Consider the following 22,693-nt stretch of genomic DNA (forward strand, 5'->3'; position numbering starts at 1 on the left):
TTATTATAGAAATGCAATAATGTTGGTGTGATGTCAGTGTTTAAATACAATTCAATAACCTGAATGGTGTCATCATAATTAGTGCTGTGATTCTCATACAAGACATTGTTTGTGTATGAAAATAATACTGTAACAGCTGCTAAAAAGGCACTCATATGTATACATACATTATCTGCATACTTGCTGAACCACCTTGCTGCATCCCCTTACTTATGATATGTGTCCTCGGTTTTCAGCCTAAAGGTAACCATACACTATAAGATACGCTCGTTAGATGAGGTTGCCAAATGAGATGGGTGATACCAGGTTTTAATCTGATAATTGGCCCTAGGCATTACAATGGCAGGAATACGAGCCATCGGATCAAGAACTAGCTAATGTGGTTCACGATGTGACCAGAAAAACAATCCTGCTCAATCAAAATCTGGCCGATTTTCACCCAGATATCGGTTGGGTGGGACGCTTAGAAGACCCCATGCATTGTCTGATAAAATGCCAAATTGTTTTAAAAGGTCCAAATTGACAGATTAAATCTGTCTGTGTATGGAAACCTTTATTTCCGAAACAGTAACATACTGATCTGAACTACTGTAAATCTGTAGCTGGCCATACACAGGCCGATAAAAGCTGCTGCCAGACCGAGCCAGCAGCTTATTGGCCCGTGTGTGGGGCCTTCCGACAGATCATGGCTGCATCTATTTGATGATGCAGTCCCGTGATCTGACCGCCCATAATGTCGGTATTATGATCCGATTGTTGGGCCCTAGGGCCCACGATCGCATCGGCCCGATATCGCCCACCTCAATATGGGCATACCGGGGAGCGATCCGCTCGTTTGGCAAACCAGCGGATCTCTACGTGTATGGCCACCTTAACCCAGTAGATCAGCAATTATTTTCATGACAATTTGGCCACAAGAGGACAATATTTCATGAAGCCCATGGATGCATGCAAATACATTTATCTAGGGCTACTTTTATGCAATAATAGTACAATAATATTACAGACATGGGAAGCAGACAAATATTTGCAATAACAAAAAAGTGCCACAGGAGGAAGGAGACCCCTACCGTGTAGCCAATAAATAAACATTAAAATACTAGCCCTTTGATCAGTTCTTCTATTAATACCTTACCCACTGTTGCTAGTTCAGCTCCCACACAGTATGAAGACCAGGCCTTAAGTTGGCCATAGACGCAAAGATCCGATTGTACAAATCCTCTATTCGTACGATTTTCGGATTGTGTGTGGAGTGTCCCGTCATTCCATGCCGAATTGCCAATCTGTCGTTCAGTCGATCGGACAGGTTAGAAAATTTCTGTCGGCTGCCAATAATATCTCTGCATGTATTGCAGATCTGTCGTACATAACTTTCGGAAGATTGCTGTAGGGGCAGAACATCGGCTGATCTGTTCTTTTTCTACTGAAAGTTTAGTGGCAGGTCGGGAGATGGGGAAGTCCGATCGTTCGAGGATTCGAATGATCGGATCTTTGCATCTATGGCCAGCTTTACCCACAACCCACAGGAATGGTATGCCTGTAGATAGTGTGATAAAGTGAGCATGGAACTCCCAGACGGGTTAGGCCAATAGCTTGAGTCATGTATATCTCTAATCAGTATGTGTGTATTGAGTTTTTCTGTTCTCTCAGATGTCTTCCATATTGTCTCCTTCTTCTGCTTATCTCATCTTATTGTGTCTTATCTATGCAAGACAACAGGCACACAATGCTGTTCCCTGACCTCTTGCCTCCCTGACATCAAGGTGGTCCTGACATCACAAATTTAATTGGCACAGTCACCTGTTTCATATGCCCATTCTAAAGCCAATCAGAACATCCTGCAACACATATAAATAGCCTTGGCAATCCAAAATAAGTCTATAAATGAGTACAGATGCTGAAGGAGTGGTTCCTCAGGGATCTTGAGTACGAGTTTGTTCCCCTCTGGTCGTGGTCAATTCATACTCTCCAACCATGTTGCTCGGACAGTAGCCTAAGTTTGCCAGGCCTCAACATGCCTGAGTAAATGACATACTGTTTGTTGTGCGCATTGATCAACATTGCAAAAAACAAGAAGCATTAAAGGGGATTTTTGGGCTCAGATCAAGGAAAACCTGTTTTAGATGAGTCTATGTTCCTACTTGAGACAATTTCATAACAACCTGTTTTGCATCAGCATTGAAATAATTTGTTTATAGCTGCTGAGGCAGGACGGGCATGGCTGTATAATAGATTGTGGCTACCAGGTTGAGTCGGTGAGTTTGGGCAGAGAATCCCATAAGGACCAGTGCCCACCGTGCTTTTTCCCAGTATACCAGAGTGCCTGTCCGACACAGCATTCTAATCTATTCTATATACACTTGAAAGCCCTGGTTGCCCTGAGCAGGTTGGTGGCCAGTTGAATTGCAATAAACAGAATTTCGGCTCTAAAAGTTACCAGGAGGAACATCACTATGATGTGATCGAAACGTTGGAATTTCTTTTGTTTATCTATTAAAATCAGTTACACTAACAGCCTGTTGAGTGTGGTATTTTTTTGTGATTTATATATATATATATATATATATATATATATATATATATATATATATATATAGTTCATTACGCTAGCATATGGTGCCACTGCCGAAGGTTGGAACCGCTACATCGCGAGTATTTACACAGCGGTTGTCTTTTTTAAAAAAAAACACGTCACGGACCGCACCAATAAAGCATGTGCATGTGTGTCCCGGGCCTAAAGTGTTTCTTAGCAGCTTGTCTGGACTATTAGCAACTTTTGTATCAATTCTCAGCAGGGACAAAGATAAGAAATGTAACAACTAAATGTATCAATTTAGAACAGTTTACAAGGTTGGCAACTTCAATATTAGAAAAACATCTATATATATATATGGAAAGTATAGTTCCTCATATCTGTAACATTGTTATAAAATGAATGGTGACCTAACAAAAAGGCGGACGCTCAAAGCAGGCTCCAACTAGTCCAACCAGTGCTTCCTATTACATGACCAGGGCCGCTCCTGCCATGAGGCAAGGTGAGAGCCTTGCCTCAGGCGGCAGCGAGCGGCCGGTTACAAGGGGCGGCAAAAAGCCGCCTTTTGTAACTTTAAAGGGGAAGGAAACCTAGTTGGCGCAAACCCCCCAACCCCCTCCTGTTTGTTGCCCACCCTCCCTCCTCCCCCCTGGCCTACCCGTCCCGCTGGGAAAATGCCCCTAACTTGTTACTTACCCTTCTGCGCAGGTCCAGTCCAGGGAGTTCACAGACGACATCTTCTTCCACGCGATCTTCTTCCTGCTTTGAACGGCGCATGCGCAGTAGGATCATTTCGCCGGTACGATCTACTGCGCATGCGCGTGACTTTTGGCGCATGCACAGTGTATGAAGAGATTCAGCACATCACTCTCTTCATGGAGTTGTCTTGAGAAAAGTGCTATTAATTGGATTAAAAGATAGGTTTCACTAAGGGTAGAGACACACATGGAGATTTAGGGGAGCTTAGTTGCCCAGCGACAAATCATCTCACGAGGAAACTTCGGAAAATGAAGATTTAGATTCTAGCTGGCGGGGAAGCAGTTCGGGGATATAAATCGCCCGAAGAAGAGGCGATTTGTTGCCGGGCGACTTAATCTCACAAATCTCCACGTGTGTCTCTGCCCTAAAGACCCCCCAGTGACCTAAAGTCTCTGAAATGAGTTCTTATAACTCATAGGAATCCACAGAAGAAACTGTGACAATTTGTTGCACCCACTTCAGCTTATGGGATGGGAAGTAAAAAAGCAGTTCCAAGTAGGTCTGTGACATATTTTGGGGTGGGTTAAGCGGCCTGGTGTTGGGCCACCGAAGTAACTGGGTGACCTTCCAGCTTGTGTCTCCAAGGTGGAGATTTGAGAGATAAAAGAGATAGAAATGTCTGAGGAGAGCAACAGGGGCAGGCAGGGGTGTCGTTTTGAGGAGGGAGGAGGCAAAGCGAAGGGACAGTGAGAGAGACTGCTGGGTGTGTCATACTGAGGGAGAGAGAGGAACAGACGGGTTCCCAGCAGCAACAAGAGGTAAAACACTGTGTGGGGGAATAAGCGATGACAAGATAGCTAAAGAGATGTGACTACAGGACGACACGGGCGGGAAAGAGTGTTGGATTGTACGGATATGCGTTTATATAGTGTGCAGGAGAGACCACTGCGCATAAAATGGGGGGGGGGGGGTGTATGGGAATGTGCGCTGCAGGGACACGCTGCCAAGCAATACTTTCATGTGGATCTATTGAGAAACTTTTCGGCTGCGTCTAGAGAAGGAATTCCTGTTACATGCCAGCAGATATTTAACTAAAGGGGCCAGACAATGAATGAGACGAACTGGAGGTCAGACACATACTGGCCTCTCTGGGAAGCAGCCAACCCCACTGACACCCCTTCCCAGTCTGTCTGATAACTTTACCATTACTGCTGCTTTCCCATGTGACACCACAGATCCTTTGCCCTCCACGTCAAGTTCTGCTGCATTTGTTGCCAAAACTAATAAAGCTGCTGGGAGATGTAGTTCCTGTCAGCTGTGAGTGGCACTGAGGAAAGTGCTGGTCTCTCCTGTATTGTTTCAGCTTAGTAATACTGGAACCTGCGGCCCTCCTGCTGCCTGAGAACTCCAACAACCCCAGTTCCCTCCAATATACCAGACTTGTATCCTCCTGACAGGAGCCCTGTCATTTCTGGCCTTTACTTCAGCCTCAAATACTATGTAACTCTTTGCCCCCATCATAGTATCAAGCAATGGCGCTAAAAATATTGGCACCATGTAGATAAAGTCCCATTGCTCTTCTTCTCCCATGCCCCTCCATGCTGTTCTATACTGAGTCTTCCTTCCTTGACAGCTCACGCTCTCTCCTCCTATACCCAGTATACCCCCTTGTTTCACACCCTCCTTTCTCTTGGCAGTGATCACCAACCCCTCCTCCTCCTCCTCCTCCTCGTCTTCCTCCCTCACACCCTCTGATTTCAGCAGCCTGTGCCTCTAATCTCAGCTGTGTCTCTTTCTCTCTGGTAGGACCTGCCACTCTCTCGGCTGGGCCATGGGGGATGTAATATCAAGTCACCTGGATGAGAACCGGCGCAACTACATAACAGGTAAGACCAGCTCCTTGTAAAGCTTTTCCCTGGCGTCTGGACTCCTGGGAACCCTCCACCGCAACATGTTGCATGTTCCTTCTATTGCGGACTGGAATTCCCTGCATTCTAGCAGGGTCGTTGCGTAGGGTGCTCTGTAAAGGAGCTAGCAATCTCTTTATGAACATGTAAATGTATTCAAATGAAGTGCGATGGCAGAAAAGTTGAACTCGTTTTTGTGGTAAGATGTTCTGTGGGAAAGATCTACAATTTATTGAAAGGCTTAAGGTGGCCATAGATGTTAGGGCTGGACTCCACGATCGACGCTCGCCCACAAAATGCACGCGGCAAGTTGGGTGGAGTCACACTCGTGAAGATACTGTATAATTGGGCTGAACGAAAAGTCACAACTATACAGTCCGACTGTCAGATGAAAAATGCTGCATCCGACAGTCGTGACGCTTTGGATGTAATGTAGTTGTTACCTCCGGGTTTTCGTTCAGACCAATTATATCTTCACGCGTGCGACTCCATCCGACTTGTCGCTTGCGTTTTGTCGGCGGGCGTCGATCGGACAAAAAATGATTGTGGAGCTCTACCCTTACAGTTACAATCTTTCCTGATGTTTCCAAGAAAGATCGTTTGTTTCAATACACACGTGTAGAGCTGAATTGTCGGATATACAGATAGAAACAATAAAATTCTACCTGTATCTGACGATAACAATGGCTGATGTTCGTGTGCCTTCAAAGGCACACGATCAAAATTTTCCGGCCAGCCCAATCGACAAGCCGGCCGATATCCAAGTCTTCTGCCAATAACAGTCGGCTTGTCTCCCACCATACACGCACAGAATATCGTCCGAAAATTAGTTTTATGATATATTATCGGTGGGTCTGTGGCCACCTTTACGCCACTGACATATGGGGCAACGGTTTCTTACATGAGATTGCCCCTTCATGGTACTTGTCTGGACCATGGCCATGCAATTGTGGCAATGGTGTTTTTTTTGCCAATATTTGCCAATATAGCTCAATATCTGTCTTAGCTCAGACTGTCTCTGACTTTGAATAGCAGGGCAACTATTTTGTTGTTTGAGCATATAGTAGCTCTGCTGGCAAGTGAAATAATACCCTCCTGGACCCATGCGGGGCACTCGAAGGTTGGTCGATTGTTGCTCCAAAAGAGCACAGCATAGGGCCAGGAGTTTGAGTTAGGATGAATGGTAAGCCATTTCTGCCGTTTTGTTGCTCACGAGCGGAGCCAGGCCTGGATTTGTGGAAAGGCCACCTAGGCCCGGGCCTAGGGCGGCAGGATTTTAGGGGGGCGGTAGGATTTTAGGGGGGCGGTTTGCTGCCTAACCACACCCACATTGGTTCAAAGACACTGGGAATGTGCTGGAGATATGATAATTTTTTAAAATTTACTATGCGCCAATCCCCATTAATGATGAAAATTTGCACGAATAAAGGAGAGGGGACAGGGGCGACGAACTGCAGTGGGCCTAGAGGCACTCACTATGTAAATCCGGCCCTGAGCGGAGCTACTAAACGCCTGGAATCACTGTGTGTGTCACTGTGCCTGTAAGTTAGCCACCCAATTAGACTGTAAGCTCTGTGAGGCAGAAACTCCCTTAGCACATGGGACTTCTTTTTACATATTTATATTTATTCATTGCACTGTTTGTCCTCCTGTGGGACAACTGTATTGTAAAGCTGTATAGAACGTTGTATACAATATAAATAAATATTTACACAGATACATACAAATACCTTAGTGGTAATATTTACTTTGTGCTATTCAAATACAGTTGGCTACAGTTCCATGCAATTGCCACCCATAATTAGCCTTATGTGGGCATAAACCCTTTGTGGCTGCTCTTTACTTCTTAATATGCCAATGCTCTTTCACATTGTACATTTGGAATCCATAGTACAGCGAATATCAGTTGGGATTGTCCGCCCAACATACCTGTACTGTACGTGTGTGGCCAGCTTGATCTACAGAATCTCTTTATGTGCAACAGCTCAAGAAGAAGGGGAGAGTGTCAATCGGAACAGCTGGAGGAGCAGATTTTGAGACCCTATGTAAACGTATATAATTGAAAGTTTAATGAGCTAATACCCCCCACTCTACGAAATATGGTGCCGCCCAAGCTAATCTATCAGCAGGATAGATGGATGGGATTGTTGATCGGGTGGCCAAGGATGTTAATAAGCATTATAAAGTAGTGAGAATAATTTCATAGTTAAAGTGAAAACCAGAGTGAAAATAAACTGTGTTTGCTTGTGACTGAAGACAATGAGTATCTTTGTGTGGAGTAGTTTTGGAGAAATCATTTTCTTTTACTCACTTTTGTGTATTTACTGGTACATCCTCCTTGGATTTCAAATTTGCTTCCCCCCCCCCTACAGAGGGTCTAGCTGCTCCTCTCATTGCAGCCCTAGGGATTTTAGTTCCCAGCTACAGACCTCCAGATGATAAATTATTGTTTGTATGGGTTCTTGGCCAATCTAGAATCGCACAGGGACACAATTCTATGTGGGGATCTGATTGGTTGTCCTGAAAGTCAGAGTTTTTATAGGGTCCCTTTAGAAACCCCTCTTGAAGCACATGATAAAGGGTAACGAGGAACTGTGAAGCTGGTGGCCACCATATCTGGGCATTTGACTTTTTATACCCATAGTCAGAGTTTTTATAGGGTCCCTTTAGAAACCCCTCCTGAAGCACACAATGAAGGGCAATGAGGAACTGTGAAGCTGGTGGCCACCATATCTGGCCACTTGACTTCTTATACCCCAGCTCTTTAACGGCGACAGCTGATCTGGCCCTAATTTCATCTGTGTATGTTGCTAGTCAATCACTGCCAGAGAGCTAGGGATAGTATATTAAGTGGCCGTACATGGCAGCCCCCCAACCCTACTGCCTTCAGGGGAGCAGAGCCGTATTAGGGAGTGTAGATGGTGCGGTTTGGTAGGGGGACCTCTGCAGGAGCCCTATGATCTATAAATATCTATCACTTTCCTTGTCCTTTAAATATAGAAAATCCAAACTTCTTATGTGACGCAAAATAACACATGGAATAGGATCGTACGAGTTAATTACGAGTCGAAAGATCCCTTTCAAGTTCTGATTATTATCCAAGTGGGAAAACGCAAGGGCGTGCCAGGGAGTTCTCCTCAGAGTCAGCACTTTATTATACCAAGGAAGCTGATAAAAAGATATGGCAGTTATCACAGTGATTGATATCTCAGTGAGTGGGAGTACTGATAGGTGACAGCAACTGTAGGTAGTCAGTCACATTATTCACAAGGCACTCGAGGCCAAAACACAAGCAGAATAGCTCAAAGTGAATGCACGGTGACAGCAGGAAGGAAGTCAGAATAAAAACCCAGGGAATTAAATCAGCATGAGTTTATGTCCCAAGAATGGGGGAGTGGTGAACAGTCTACACATTTTCTGCAGGCATTAATGCTAGGATTGTGGGTTGGCTCGGAAAAAAAAAAAATCCCTGTCTGTACTCTTTAGGGTGGGTCTCCATCTCAATGATACACTGTACCTTTAATTATATATATTTTTTTAGTAACAAGGTGCGTTACTGGTTCTAAACTAAATTTTAACCAATTTTTACCATACTTTTAACCACATGGTAAATTGGATTTCATTTTAAAACAAAGTCTAAGATGGGTTCTTCGGTGTAACGTTATAACCTCTAGAACTCCGTGTTCAGTCCTACAGTTGGGATGGGCAAGTCCTTAATGGGGTTTTAATGTATCTAAACCTATATGGCATATGCTCAGAATTAGAGGTCTGGAATGAAACCACAGGATCTGGTACATTTAAATGCTGTTTGACCAGTCCCTGGCTGTGAATGTTCTTTAAAAGTCAAGGTGTGGGGAGGAAGACTTTTTCTCATACCTTAAGAGGAATAGTACATTCTTTTTCAAATAGCCTACATTCTTCTGCGCTCACCCTACCTTTACACACTGGATTTTTTTTTTCAGGAGGTTATAAACTGGTTATAGTGTTGACTTTTTAAAATAAAGGAGCATTATAGTTCCAGACCATCATCAATTAGGACATATGGGACCTTCTTGTTATGGAACTGGATGACAAGGTCCAGTGCAGTTGAAGGCTACCTCTCTGGTGGCTGCTGTGCTTCAAAGAAAATCTATTGATTGGACTTGAACACCTTCCTGCCAGTCTGATGCCAGCTGAATTGTGCAGCAGATGGGTCCTACCAGAAGACGAGAGTATTCTATGAAGGCTTTCAAGCTTGGACATACATATGTAGATGGTCCTCTTCAGACAGGCCTATGTGATCAGACCAACCTACTTGGGTGGCCATGTAAAGATCACCAAATCAGCAGACCTTCCAGTGTATGAGGAACATCATTGTGAGGAGAGAACACCAAGTCCTGGGTGTAACACACATCCAGTAGATTTTGTAGTAAATACGGGATTTTATAGGGTTTTATGGACTCTGTACCACCAGGAGCCACACGTGTGGATCCCAGCGTTTTTCTTACAGCATGTCTAATCCATTCATTACTAGAGATGTTTGGGAAAGGCCAAGCTGAGGTAATACTTTCCAATTAAATGTATGACGTTCCAAGTATGAGATAATGAAGGGTATTCACTGGAAGGAAAAACAGTAAACAGAGAAATCTGCTGGGCGTTCACAAGGAGGCTAATTATGTTTGCTGGGAGGAGGGACAGTGACATGGATTTTAAAGGGACCCTGTTAAAGAGGTCATAATGTGGAGGTCAGGCTTATCAGGACCTTGCAGGACAGTGTCACTTTTTAAAGTTGTAAATACTTTCAGTGTTTTTCCTTGAGTAACGAGGGGGTTAGGCAAAAAAGAAGTGTACCACGTATTCACTGTGAGATTTTGGAGGGAGGAGGAAGAGGGGGAGGAGGAGGGAGCCGAATGTTTCCAAGGGTTAAGGCAGGATGCAGAGTACGGAAATGCAGAGGGTATGGGCTGGGGAAGAAATTGAATGTGTTGAGGCAGAGAAATAAATCTTTAGGGTCCAGGGACCCATGCCAGTGGTGCATAGTTCTGCGGAGACCACTAAGGAAAATGTGAAGGAAGTATGTGAATGTGAGAAAAAGAAGGAAAAGGAATTCTTAGTCGTTTTGCTGAGCAGTGTTGAATAAACCTTTAGGGAAATACGCAAAGGAATGTGTAAGTCTTGTAAGATGGTGTATAGACCTTTCAGCAATAAACGTGAAGGAATTTGGTGTTGCATGAAGCACAGGCAATCTTTCAAACAGAAGGAAAGCACCAAATCAGAAAGTTGGGGATGTGACTGCAGTAGGGCCACTCCTCCCACCATGGGCCTAGCAGCTGGGGTTGCCACCTGGCCAGTAAAAATGATGCTTCATTAACAGTGATGTTAATAGGGAATAGAGATAGAAATATAGGAAGGCAGGTATTTTTTTGCAGAAAAGGTGGAAACACTACCAGAGGGAGAGGTGTTAGTATTAGATTTCAATAAAGGAATGGTAAATGGAATGCATTTGACTGGTGGTGCGTTGCAGATGGGGGTCCAGTTGAAGATTTTTCACCCAGTTACATGGGTACTTAGTGCCGCCTCTACAACGTGTTAAGGTTCTGCTGAATACTGAATCCACCACTAGTTTGAATCCCAAATTAATATCAGAACACTTGTATACGCAAATGAGCGAAATCCAAAAGAATTGTCACCTTCATATGCTATTAAAGGTTTGACATACGCTAGAGATCTGGGTGCATCCGGCATCATTATTACATATTTGCCTTGGTAGTGCTTTTCTAAAGGTGCCCATACACAGGAATATTAAAGCTGCCGATATCGGTCCAAAAATCAGCCTGATATCGATCGGGCAGGTTTTATTTTTTGGAGATCAAGGGCCGCATCGGCTAGTTGATGTGGTCCTACGATCCGTGGGCGCCCGTTCTCTTCATTGTAATCTGATTGTTCAGCCCTAGGTCCGAACATCTGATTAACCCAATATTGCCCTGCCGTGGGTGGGCATATTGGGGAAAGATTCGCTCATTTGGGGAGGGTTGACAACCATAACGGCTGTGATTACGGCAATGAGGCTGTGACCACAAAATACATATAGACAAATATATATATATATATATATATATATATCCAACCAACCTGGTGCACTCTCAACCCTCACATTTCAAATGCCCGGGCAGGGCTGGATTTACATAGTGGGCACCCCTAGGCCCACTGCCATTCGTCACCCATGTTCCCCCCCTTTATTTGTGCAGATTTTCATCATCAATGGGGATTGGCGCATAGGAAATTTAAAAAATGATTGTATCTCCAGCACATCCCCAGTGTTTTTGAACCAATGTGGGTGCAGTTGGGCAACATGCCGCCCCCCTAAAATCCTTCCCCCCCTAGGCCCGGTCAATGGTATACATACAATAAAGTCAAAAAAGACTGCACTCCAAGGACTTTCTTGACTTTTTTGACTTTATTGTATATATATATATATATATATATATATATATATATATATATATATAAATTAAAAATTTATGGCTTTACAGGATGCTGGGAAGTCACAAAATGAACGATGAGTGAGGGTGTGAGGATACCTTTACAAGTACTGTGTGCAGCAGAGGCCCAAATTAAATCAGTAAATACGTTTTGTGACCTACAAAAGAAATCATGGAGACCTACCCTTAAAAGCACAGGGACCCATAGGTTAAGCATCCCTGATATTAGGGATTTATGAACTATTGTACGCATCATTTATCTTTCAGAGGACATTTATTTGTCTTATGTATTATATATATATATTTATTACAGGGTGTGAAACCAAAGCTTGATATAATAATATTAACAAGTTTGAGTAACAATCCTCACTTCCTGGACGCAGCAGGATGCTGAGAATTTTAGCAGAACCACATGCTATAAATTTGTGGCGTAGGGTGTGATCAAGGAGTTAATCCAGGGAAGCTTGTATTTATGGACTGAATATGGTTATAAAAATTCACGTAGAGTAAGGGTGGATACAATGAATAGAATTACATTATTCTACATTCCAGGACCCCCCCCCCCACTCATGTGAATGTTGCTAATAACTCATGCTTCTTGCTTATTTAGGAATTATGTCTGAATTAAGTCACATCTTTGGAAAGCCCTACCTGATAATTAAAGGACAGAGCTTCTTCTAAAAAGGGGACATCTGCTTTCTAGGAAAAGTAGCGAAATCCAAAAAACATGTGTAGTTTGAAGTCCCCTGCATTCCTCTGGCCTCTGCCCCCCCCATGTGCTTGTAGTGACAGCTTGTGCAGTGGTCAATCCTCCCAAACTCCCAACTTGTGATTAACCCCAAAAGCAGATGATTTTGTTGTTCACCCTCTGGTATATTCACCACATTGCTTGAGTCTTATTAAACTGAAATTCCATTGAGTAATGTGTCCATTGAGTAATCTGGCCTATTCATTTGTTGGATCAATGCCAGTTGTTTATTTATTTGCTAGCCAATGTAAACTGGTTATTTACACCCAGCAGTTTATTGGGCCATGTATGGTGCCCTTCCAATGGCCTGCCAATATCTGCCTAATCATCAAGATATCTATTTGATAAAGCAGTTGGAGGAGGACCACATTGCTGTATTGATGTTGACCTGTGAGGTCCTCGGAAGCAGTAAAAAGTGATTGAAGTTTATCAGAGCACAAGTCACATGACTGGAGGCAGCTGGGAAATTGACAATATGTCTAGCCCCATGTCAGATTTCAAAATTGAATATAACAAAATCTGTTTGCTCTTTTGAAAAATGGATTAAATGCAAAAGTCTGCTGGAGCAGCACTATTAACTGATGCATTTTGAAAAAAAACACGTTTTCCCATGACAATATCCCTTTAAGAGTGGGCGATGTTCGGTGCCCATCAAAATTTTACAACCAGCACAATCGATGAGCCAATTTATAGCCAAGCCCTCTGCGATGGCGATGGCGCTTGGAGATGTCGCCAAACGAGTGGATCTCTCCCCACTATGCCCACATTGAAGTGGGTGATATCGGGCTGATCCGATTGTGGGCCCTAGGGCCGAATTGGATTATAATGGAACTGATGCGGGCGGTCGGATCACGGGACCGAATACATGCATAGATACGGCCGCGATCTGAAGGGGTTTTTTAATCTGCACGAACGATCGGGGAAGCCCGTGGGATGGCCCAGATGGGCAAATAAGCCGCCGACTCTGTCTGTTGGCAGCTTTTATCGGCCCGTGTATGGGGGCCTTAAGCCACATGCCATTCTGGGCTCTCTGCCAAAAGCCAATTAAGTTTTAGAAACTTTGTATCTTTTTCTGGCTGTTCAGTGCAGGAGATCAAAGAGAAAGTCGGGACATTTCAGTAACAAACCCTGGACTGCGGGCTGAGCTGTCAAAATCATGACTGTCCCACGAAAAACGGGATAGTTGGGAGGTATGAATTATAGGTACCAGTGTATAGATTATCTGCATAATGGACACTTGCTAACAAAACAGTCACAACAAAAGGGTCCTATGTCAAAAGGTATATTGCCCGGGGTGGAAGCTGCTGTGTATGGACACTGGTCTGCTCAAAGGTTAATGAACTCACTGTGTTTTAGTGTAAACTGCCCGTATTTGCTTTGCAAGTCCTTCAGATATTTGGAGGAGGTGAAATACTGAGTCAGGTCACAAGTCTATTGCATAGGTTGGCACAATGGTGCCTGTGTTACAGTCAAGATCTGTAGGTATGCAGTGTCACAAGGACACATTTAATGGAGTGTGGATAGTAGTATTCGGAGTTTACAATTAGCCTCCCTTTTTGTGGTTTTTAAATCATTCCTGCTTTCTGTCAGAGGCTTGGCATTTAAACTGCTGCGTGGTTGTTGAGCTTAATTTTCATAGCAACCAGGCAGTTGTAGGGAACTTAGAATAGAAGATCAGTAGGCCTGACTAGAAGCTTGTAAAATTGTGGGGGGCACTGCTGTGTCAGGCACATTTACATAATGAGCGAGACTCCCAGCTTGTTTATTTTGCACATGCGTGAGACATAATATTGGGGGAATCCCTTGATGATCCTACATCACAGGAGTTAGCTGGAAAACTCCTCATTATTTGCTTAGAGTCCCAACATGGCAGAACTGGGAGCTACTGCATAGATCTCACTAGGAGGGTTTTATGGCCTAAACAGTATTATTACCTCAACTGGAATGCGGGCTTTAGTAGCTCATATCTCCAGTGGAGGAAATTATGATTGGTGCCCATTCAAATGGGTTGTTCACCTTTAAATTAACTGTTAGTATGTGTAGAGAGTGATATTCTGAGACAATGTGCAATTGGTTTTAATTTTTTATCATTTGTGGTTCTTGAGTTATTTAGCTTTTTATTCAGCAGCTCTCCAGTTTGCAGTTTTAGCAGTCTGGTCGCTAGGGTCCAAATGGCCCTAGCAACCATGCATTGATTTGAATAAGAGACTGGAATATGAATAGGAGAGGCCTGAAAATAAAGATGAGCAATAAAAAGTAACAATAACAATACATTTGTAGCCTTACAGAGCATTTGTTTTTTTAGATGGGGTCAGTGACCCCCATTTGAAAGCTGTAAAGAATCAGAAGAAGAAGGCAAATAATTCAAAAACTCAAAAATAAATAATGAAGACCAATTGAAAAGTTGCCTATTGGCCGTATTGGCCATTCTATAACATACTAAAAGTTAACTTGAAGGTGAACCACCCCTTTAAGCAGCCAGTGGAGGCATTATAGGGGTGGTGAGTAGCAGGAGAAGATATATTGCGCAACAGGGGAGTTAAAATGAGCAGTAGGAGGAGTTAGAGGGAGGAATTGCATGGAACAATAGGAGGAATAACTTTTAAGGTGATTTTGTGTTTTTAGGCGATTTTCTTAAAGGGATACAAATTGTTGCCATACCATCTCCAGGGCCTGATTTCCTGGTTATACATGACTCGTGGTGCAACATCCACCTTTAATTTCCTGGCCTGACTCATTAAGGATGTTTAAGGGAATCAGGTTGCTGAATGCCTCCATAAGGGAAGGTGGGTCACATCCCAACTTCCTGTGTTTTTCTAGTATAAAAGGTTGGTCCACCAAATATTGGGTGTTTTTTAAAGGGAAAAAAAGCATAGTTTCCAAGAAATGTAGTCCTAGGGACACCATAACATTGATTTTTTTATGAAATGTTAGTGTCCCTTTAACTATTGCATTGAAGAAAAGACGTATGATGCAGAGGAGGATATAATCACCCCGCCGGGCTGGGCGTGTGTTCATTTTAATGAGCGGGCGTGTGGTTTGATATTGGCACATTGTGTACTTTTCATCACTCCCTGACAGGCTTCAGGGTGGAGAACTGATCTTGGCTCTTCTTCTATTTATTTTCTTCTTTGTCATGTTGGGTAAGATTCCAGCTCTGTCGGTTGCACCGTTTCCCAGGGGCATTGCAGATGCCGACCCAGTCTTTTGGTGGGTGCCATCCTCAGCTTTTGTTAGGGAGTAGCTAATGGGCAGAGCCAGAATGGGTCATGGGTCTCTGTTGCACTGTATAAATGACAGTTGTGCCCTCATCTGAATCTTGTCTGGCAGCTTGTTTCCTATTCAAACATTCCTTGTGAGGGCACAGTTAGGGCAAGATTGGCACCACCTATGTTTTTCATGTTGCCAATGCAGAATTCATATTCATGTTGGCCTCAATACTTCTACCAAGCGAGGAGGTTCCCTCTGATTCAGCTGTACAGAGGTCGTGCAACGTTTCTGCCCGTAAATCGGGATTAATACTTGCCCCTTCACTAAGGGCTGTTCTCAGGCTTCCATGCATTCTTTCAGTTGACTGAGCAGAACTTGTGCTCTGTGGTTAATAAGGAGTTAAGAAGCCCCATTTAGACAACACAGGCAGGTCTGGGCCTGCAAAAAAAGCCTAGGGCAATAGCTGTTGCCAGTGTGTTTGTGCGACAGAAACATGAGCAGCACAATGGGATGATTTTAGCATGAAATGAACTTTCCCTTTCATCTTATAGAGCTGGTGTTAAAGCACTCGGCTACACAAACCTGCTGATATCAGCCTATTCCATTTATTATACTGGTGGGGGTGTGCAACTGTCACCTTGTGGGCACTGTACTGTCCAAAAGTGATTAAAGGACCGGTAACATCAATTTTTTTTCAAAAATACTATGGGAAAAAAAAGAACACATATTAAACTTTAAAATCGCAAAGTCTTTATTTAGAAATAACTTACCGAAAGTCCGCTTGCGCTCCTCTTCAGAAAAGGCAACAGGGCGGCACTCGATTTCTCCTGCCTGGCTATCTCCTAAGGGGGATATTATTATCATTAGAAGTTTTGATTTTATGTATTTTTTTGGAAATTTCCAAATTAGGAAATTCGGACAGGACATTGAAGTGAATGACATGGCGACCAGCCAATCGATGATTGCCAAGTCATTAGTCCCACCCCTGTCACCCACCCCACCCCCTGATGTCACCAGCCCACCCCCCTATGTCACCGGCCCGCTCCCCTATGTCATCGGCCCACCCCTTGCCCATTTTCACCACAAAAAAAAAAGGTGCTTTGGTCGGCTCATTTGTTTTCTTGGCTAAATCAGAGACACAGACATGTCCGCTTTAATGTATTATTGGGAGTCACCCTAAAAAGAATATATATATATATATATATATATATATATATATATATATATATATATATATATATATATATATACACACACACACACAGTATTTTGTATACTGAGCTTAATGCACCAGCCTAAAGGCTTGACATCTCACTACAAGTCACAGAAGCTCTCCCTCATGGATTTTCTTCGGAGTGTCAGTGGCACTGCGCATGCTCAGTGTGTTCTGGGCAGCTGCTAAGTTAAGTTAAGCTTAGAGACTGTGGCAAATGATCAAACAGAAAATCGCTTCTCATAGAACTTGATACTTGGTAAAGTATCATCTGCCTACCCCTAGCCCATTTTCACTGCCTCTGTCGATCTCCCCAACCCCTCTTTCAGTCTCCCCTCTGCTAAAGGGGGGCGGGGTGCCCAGCTGGGTTGCCTAGGGTTTGATGCTACTAAAGCTGGTGTCTGAGCTGCCATCAGAATTACTTATCAGCCTTGTATAGTGACATTTATATTCTCATAAATACAGTATATATTGAGTCAGTCCCTAAGCTCAGGTAAGTGACAGCAGCTTGAAGCATGTGCTGTGAATCAACAGAAAAGAGAATTTCTCAACCCGCACATCACTAATATAGTGATATCAGGGGCGTAATTATAGAGGAAGCAGACCCTGCGGCTGCAGGGGGGCCCAGGAGGTATAGGGGCCCCATGATGCCCTAATTCATATACAATTTCAATAAATATTGGTAAAACAGATCAACCTCTAGACATTTTAGGGGTCTGAAAATGAATTTGCTGTGGGGCCCTGTTATATCTAGTTACCAGTGGTATAGTAATGCATACCTTCCAACTGTCCTGTTTTTCACCGGGACAGTCCCTCTTTTGACAGCTCAACCCGCAGTCCTGACTTTCTCTGCACTGAACAGCCAGAAAAAGGTACAAAGTTTCTAACTTAATTGGCAGAGAGCCTAGGGCCTAACTATTGGATCATAATGGAACCGATACGGGCGGTCGGATCACAGGCATACACGCAGCCGCTCGATATCTGGCCAACTTTCGGGCAGATATCGATCAGGGGAAGCCCGTCGGATGGCCCCATACATGGGCCAATAAGCTGCCAACTCGATCAGCTTTTATCAGCCTGTGTAGGGGGGGCTTTTAGCCTCTCCTGCTGCACCAGCAGCTTTCATTCCGATGACAATATTCCTTTAAAGAAAAAAGAAAAAACCCTGCACATTCAGAAACTTGCATCAGTATGTATTTTAAGTGCATAATGTATGTTTTTTCAGCTCCACCTGTGTGTAATGTTATGTGGCCATCTGTGCGCTATTGTATTGTGTGTTTATGTGTATACAAGTCACTGCTGCCAGTTAGGCTGGCCGACTCTGTGGTTAAAGAATAGCAGGATTTAGTAGTCTGCGTGGTTTAGTAGTCTGCGTTGCCTTATTACCAGGTGGATATTAACCCTTTCAAAGCAGCCACAGGCAACTAAGGCTAGCAACTCAAGGAGGAAAAAAACAATGAAGATAAGGGTGTATTTGGGTCCAATGTTGACCTAGGTACTGGCAGTAACATAACTAGTTATAAGGGGGTCCCATAGCAAATTGTTTTTCAGGCCCCCTAAATGTCTAGAGCAGTGATCCCCAACCAGTAGCTCGTGAGCAACATGTTGCTCTCCAACCCCTTGGATGTTGCTCTCAGGGTCCTTAAAGCAGGTGCTTATTTTTGAATTCCAAGCATGAAAGCAAATTTTAATTGCATAGAAACTAAGGAAAGTGTCAAATAGAGCCTCCTGTAGGCTGCCAGTCCATATAGGAGCTACCAAATAGCCAATCACAGCCCTTATTTGGCATCCCAAGGGAAATTTTCAATGTTTGTGTTGCTCTCCAATTCTTTTTACATTTGGATGTGGCTCACAGGTAAAAAAAGGTTGGGGACCCCTGGTCTAGAGGTTTAGACCTGTTTTACCAGTATTTATTGAATTTGTGTATGATTTAGGGCAGGGATCCCCAACCTTTTGAACCCGTGAACAACATTCAGAAGTAAAAGGAGTTGGGGAGCAACACAAGCATGAAAAATGTTCTTGGGGTGCCAAATAAGGGCTGTGATTGGCCATTTGGAAGCCCCTATGTGGATTGTCAACCTACATTGGCGGTGCACCTGGTTTTATACAACCAAAACTTGGAATTCATAAATAAGTCCCTGCTTTGAGGCTACTGGGAGCAACATTCAAGGGGTTGGAGAGCAACATGTTGCTCATGAGCTACTGGTTGGGGATCACCGATTTAGGGCCTATACTTCCTGGGCCCCACTGCAGCCGCAGGGTCTGCTTCCTCTATAGTCACGCCCCTGAGTACTGGTCCACTGACTACCCACATTTTTTACCAGTCACAGCATGCACGCTACAGTACAGGAGGGTTTGTTTTTTTTAAAGTGTTTAGGGATGCACCGAATCCACTATTTTGGATTCGGCCAAACCCCCCAAATCCTTCGTGAAAGATTCGGCCGAATACGGAATCTGAACCCTAATTTGCATATGCTTATTAGGGGTGGGAATGGGAAAACATTTTTTACTTCCTTGTTTTGTGACAAAAAGTGACTCGATTTCCCTCCCTGCCCCTAATTTGTATATGCAAATAAGAATTCTGATTCAGTTCGGCTGGGCAGAAGGATTCGGCCGAATCTGAATCCTGCTGAAAAAGGCCGAATCCCGAACCGAATCCTGGATTCTGTGCATCCCTAGTTTTTGAATTGTGCACAGCTACCACCGTAGGCATGGACATAAATAAATAAGCCATGTATAAGTTCCCCACTTCTTCTTATTGGTTCAGTCCAAGATTTTCATGTCTACTCAAAATAAAGCCCCAAAAATAACATTAAAAATAATAATATACATGTATGAAAATATGCCTGCTCCTAGCCCTCTTAAACCTGAAAGTGCCAGCTCCCACACCGTCGCCTTGCCTACTGGGATGGCCCATGTTTCATGCTTACATGCACACCTGGCCCCAGATTAAAATAAAACTACATTGCCCAGCTTGCAATGGCAACTTGGCTGGCACCATACACTGGCCAATAAGTATCGGAGCAGCTGAGCAAACACAGTCGTGTGGAGGAAAGTGAGGGAGTAGAGTGGCTTGGGTGCAAGCAGGCCATGTATATTGGCAAGAGGGTATATAGCCTGTATATAGTGGCCCGGCTCTGGGACAGATGCAGTGGCACCTAAGTGTTTAGACAAAGTACTTTTAATGAATGGCATCAATATGCGCAACATTTGTGTCCATTTTAGCCTGACTTTAGCATGCACCTGTGGTGGGAAGTTACCCTTGCTTTAAATAGCCATAGGCCTCAAAGTCCAATCAAACATCCTATTTTTTTTCCAGCTGCTTGGACAGTGCTGCTGCATGGCTAGGAAACGTTGTGCCCAAGGCTGTGGCCACATGGGCTTTTTTGATCAGATGACCATGACTTATGAGCACTTATTTTCAGTGATGACACCAGGGGGCACATTCACTAAAGGGCGAAGTGGCTAACATTAGCGACTTTTCGCCAGAAATCCAATGCGCAGGTACATCGCCAATACATTAACAGGCGCAGACAACAATTCGTTAGTAAACGGGACCATCGCTAGCCGTCATTCGCACTCGACGGACAGGCGACTTTTCGCTTGTTGATCCTCAAATTCACTTAAGTACGGATTTTACTGAACGTTACCCTATTCAAATTGACCTAAGCATAAGATCACTAGCGAATCTTTGCTAGGCACAAACCAACGTTAGCACATCTTCACTATGAAATGCTCGCACTGCGAAAAGTCGCCAGCGTCCGGTGCCCAGGACGCAACTTCACATATTAGTGAATAAGCATAGTGGTAGTGAATTTGCACCTGGCGAAGTGGTGCAAGGTGTGGTCGTGGGCAACAATTCACCCTTTAGTGAATCTGCCCCCATCATGGGAAATTTGATTGCCCAAATGATGAATCTGTTTGTCCAGTGACCCTGGCTCTTTCGTGCATCAGATCTTTAGCCAATCCATAGGATGGAGCTTCATTTTGATCTTGTCATGGATTCGAGTGATCAGGCAGGTGCACAGGGCAAGGTGCTTTGATATTCATGACATTTGTGACCCAAAAACTCATGGAGAGGAGAGAGCAGGACCCGTTGCTGATACTGATGTGACTGATATTGACTGGGGATGTTTCTAGCAACAGGGGGAGATGCTTCTTACTCAGATATTAATTATGCGTTGGCTCTTCTGTTCCTGCCACCGACCTTCTGCTGTTCCTTCATCTCCTCCTCCTCCGATCTTTTCTTTTTTATTTTCTTGCCGTATCTCATTTACATCACCTGCTATTCCTGAACAAGTGTTGTTTTCCTTTGCAAGCCCATTCTTCTGTTTTTTCATCTTCCCCCCCCCCTAGTATTCCTGCCATGACTTTCTTTGGGATTGGAAAGACTTCAGTTGTCCTTGTGTTCAAGCTGTGGGCCACCCGTGGGGCTTATTTATCAACACTGGGCAAATTTGCACTTGGGCAGTAACCCATGCCAACCAGTTCCATTTTTACATTGTTCTGTCTTCATGTGTTCGTGGAATTCTTATCATTAATTGCTTAGGTGCAGTTTCCAGTACTAATAAAAAATAAGCCCCCATAAAGCCATTGTATAAGTGGGTATGCTGGGTGGCCACAGCATGAATGGAGGATACCTGATGATGATAAATGCATCTCGATGTAGTCTATTTTATGCTGTAACAACCTATTATACACTATTCAGTACCTGTGGTCTAACCATGAATAAGCTAATATTTTGGGGGTTATGGGTGTAGCTTTCTCTTCACCTGCTGTGCCTTCTGATGATGTCACATCGGTTTGCGATGACATCACTTTCACCAGTTTCATCGTGTAAGCAGATCTGACTGCATGCAAAGCTGGCCATAGACGTGCAGATTTACCTTCTTATCGGATGAACGATCGTTCTGTGCCATCTCCAGACCTGTCACTATCCGATCCAGATCAAATAAAGTAGTAAAAGAACAGACCAGATTATGTTCTGCCCCTGACAGCAATCGTACGAAAGTTATGTCTGACAAAAGCTGGTGAGTCTCCCACTGTTATCGTCACATATATCGGCAGCCGACAGAAATTTCGCAAAGGATTCGGGGGTTCGGGCAAATCCAAAAATAGTGGATTCGGTGCATTCCTAGTCACCACACTTGTCTCCCCCTCAATTGATGTGCCCACAAATACCCCACCTACCTCTGATGTCCCCAGAGGGGGGTAGGCTCAGGTATATTTAGTGCTGCCAAATGTCAGGTGTTGGTTGAGTAATAATGGGTTAGGGTTAGAGACTTTCCAAGCCACACATACAGGCAGTTGCTGTATGTCACTAGGCTCTAACACCCTTAAAGCTGCAGTGCTCTAGGCAGCAGGTTACACAGAGCCGCTCAGCCATGAGGTATGACAGGAATGCTATAGAGATACTCCTATAGTTACGCACATAGGGGCCTATATCAGTCACCTGAGCTCCAGCCCTGCCCCAGCATTTCTCTATGAATACAATGATTCCAATGATGGTGCGGCATGGACTGGCCCCCTGAATTTCTCAGTATGGGCTCCTGATCATTTCCTTCTGGTTATGGGGCTGGATATTCCACCCACATACAATTATTGTCCCTGTCCTGTTTATTGCCTGCCTCAAGGTTTAGTTGTAAACTTGACTGGACAGCATTTTTATAACACACAAGGAACAAACTTCTATAAGTTAAAGAACTACATTAATGGGGTTGTTCCCCTTTAATAAATTTTCAGTGTGTTATAGAATGGCCTAAAGAATTATAGCTAACTAACTTTTCAGTTGGTTTTCATGTTTTAGATTTTTATATAGTTTAATATTATTCTCCTCCCAACTTTCAAATAGGGGTCACTGACCCCGGCAGCCAAAAAAACTATTGATCTGTGAGTCTTTTATTGTTGCTTCTTAGTATTTAT

General features: G+C 43.8%; 1 protein-coding gene across 2 annotated transcripts in view; it reads left to right on the forward strand.

The window, feature by feature from the left end:
* Positions 1–3,950: 3,950 nt before the first annotated feature.
* Positions 3,951–22,693, forward strand: part of LOC108704470 (protein Niban 2-like) — a 47,428-nt gene continuing 28,685 nt past the window's right edge. The window contains exons 1-2 of one of the 2 annotated variants that reach the window (XM_041573179.1): positions 3,951–4,050; positions 5,039–5,118. In XM_041573179.1, the coding sequence (XP_041429113.1) occupies positions 5,064–5,118 (55 nt within the window). In that variant the 5' untranslated portion in view covers positions 3,951–4,050; positions 5,039–5,063. Of the gene's footprint in view, positions 4,051–4,217; positions 4,550–5,038; positions 5,119–22,693 lie in introns of those variants that run through there. The other variant, XM_041573178.1, reaches the window with a different exon arrangement.

Source organism: Xenopus laevis, chromosome 8L (assembly GCF_017654675.1).
Source record: "Xenopus laevis strain J_2021 chromosome 8L, Xenopus_laevis_v10.1, whole genome shotgun sequence".
Taxonomy (NCBI): domain Eukaryota; kingdom Metazoa; phylum Chordata; class Amphibia; order Anura; family Pipidae; genus Xenopus; species Xenopus laevis.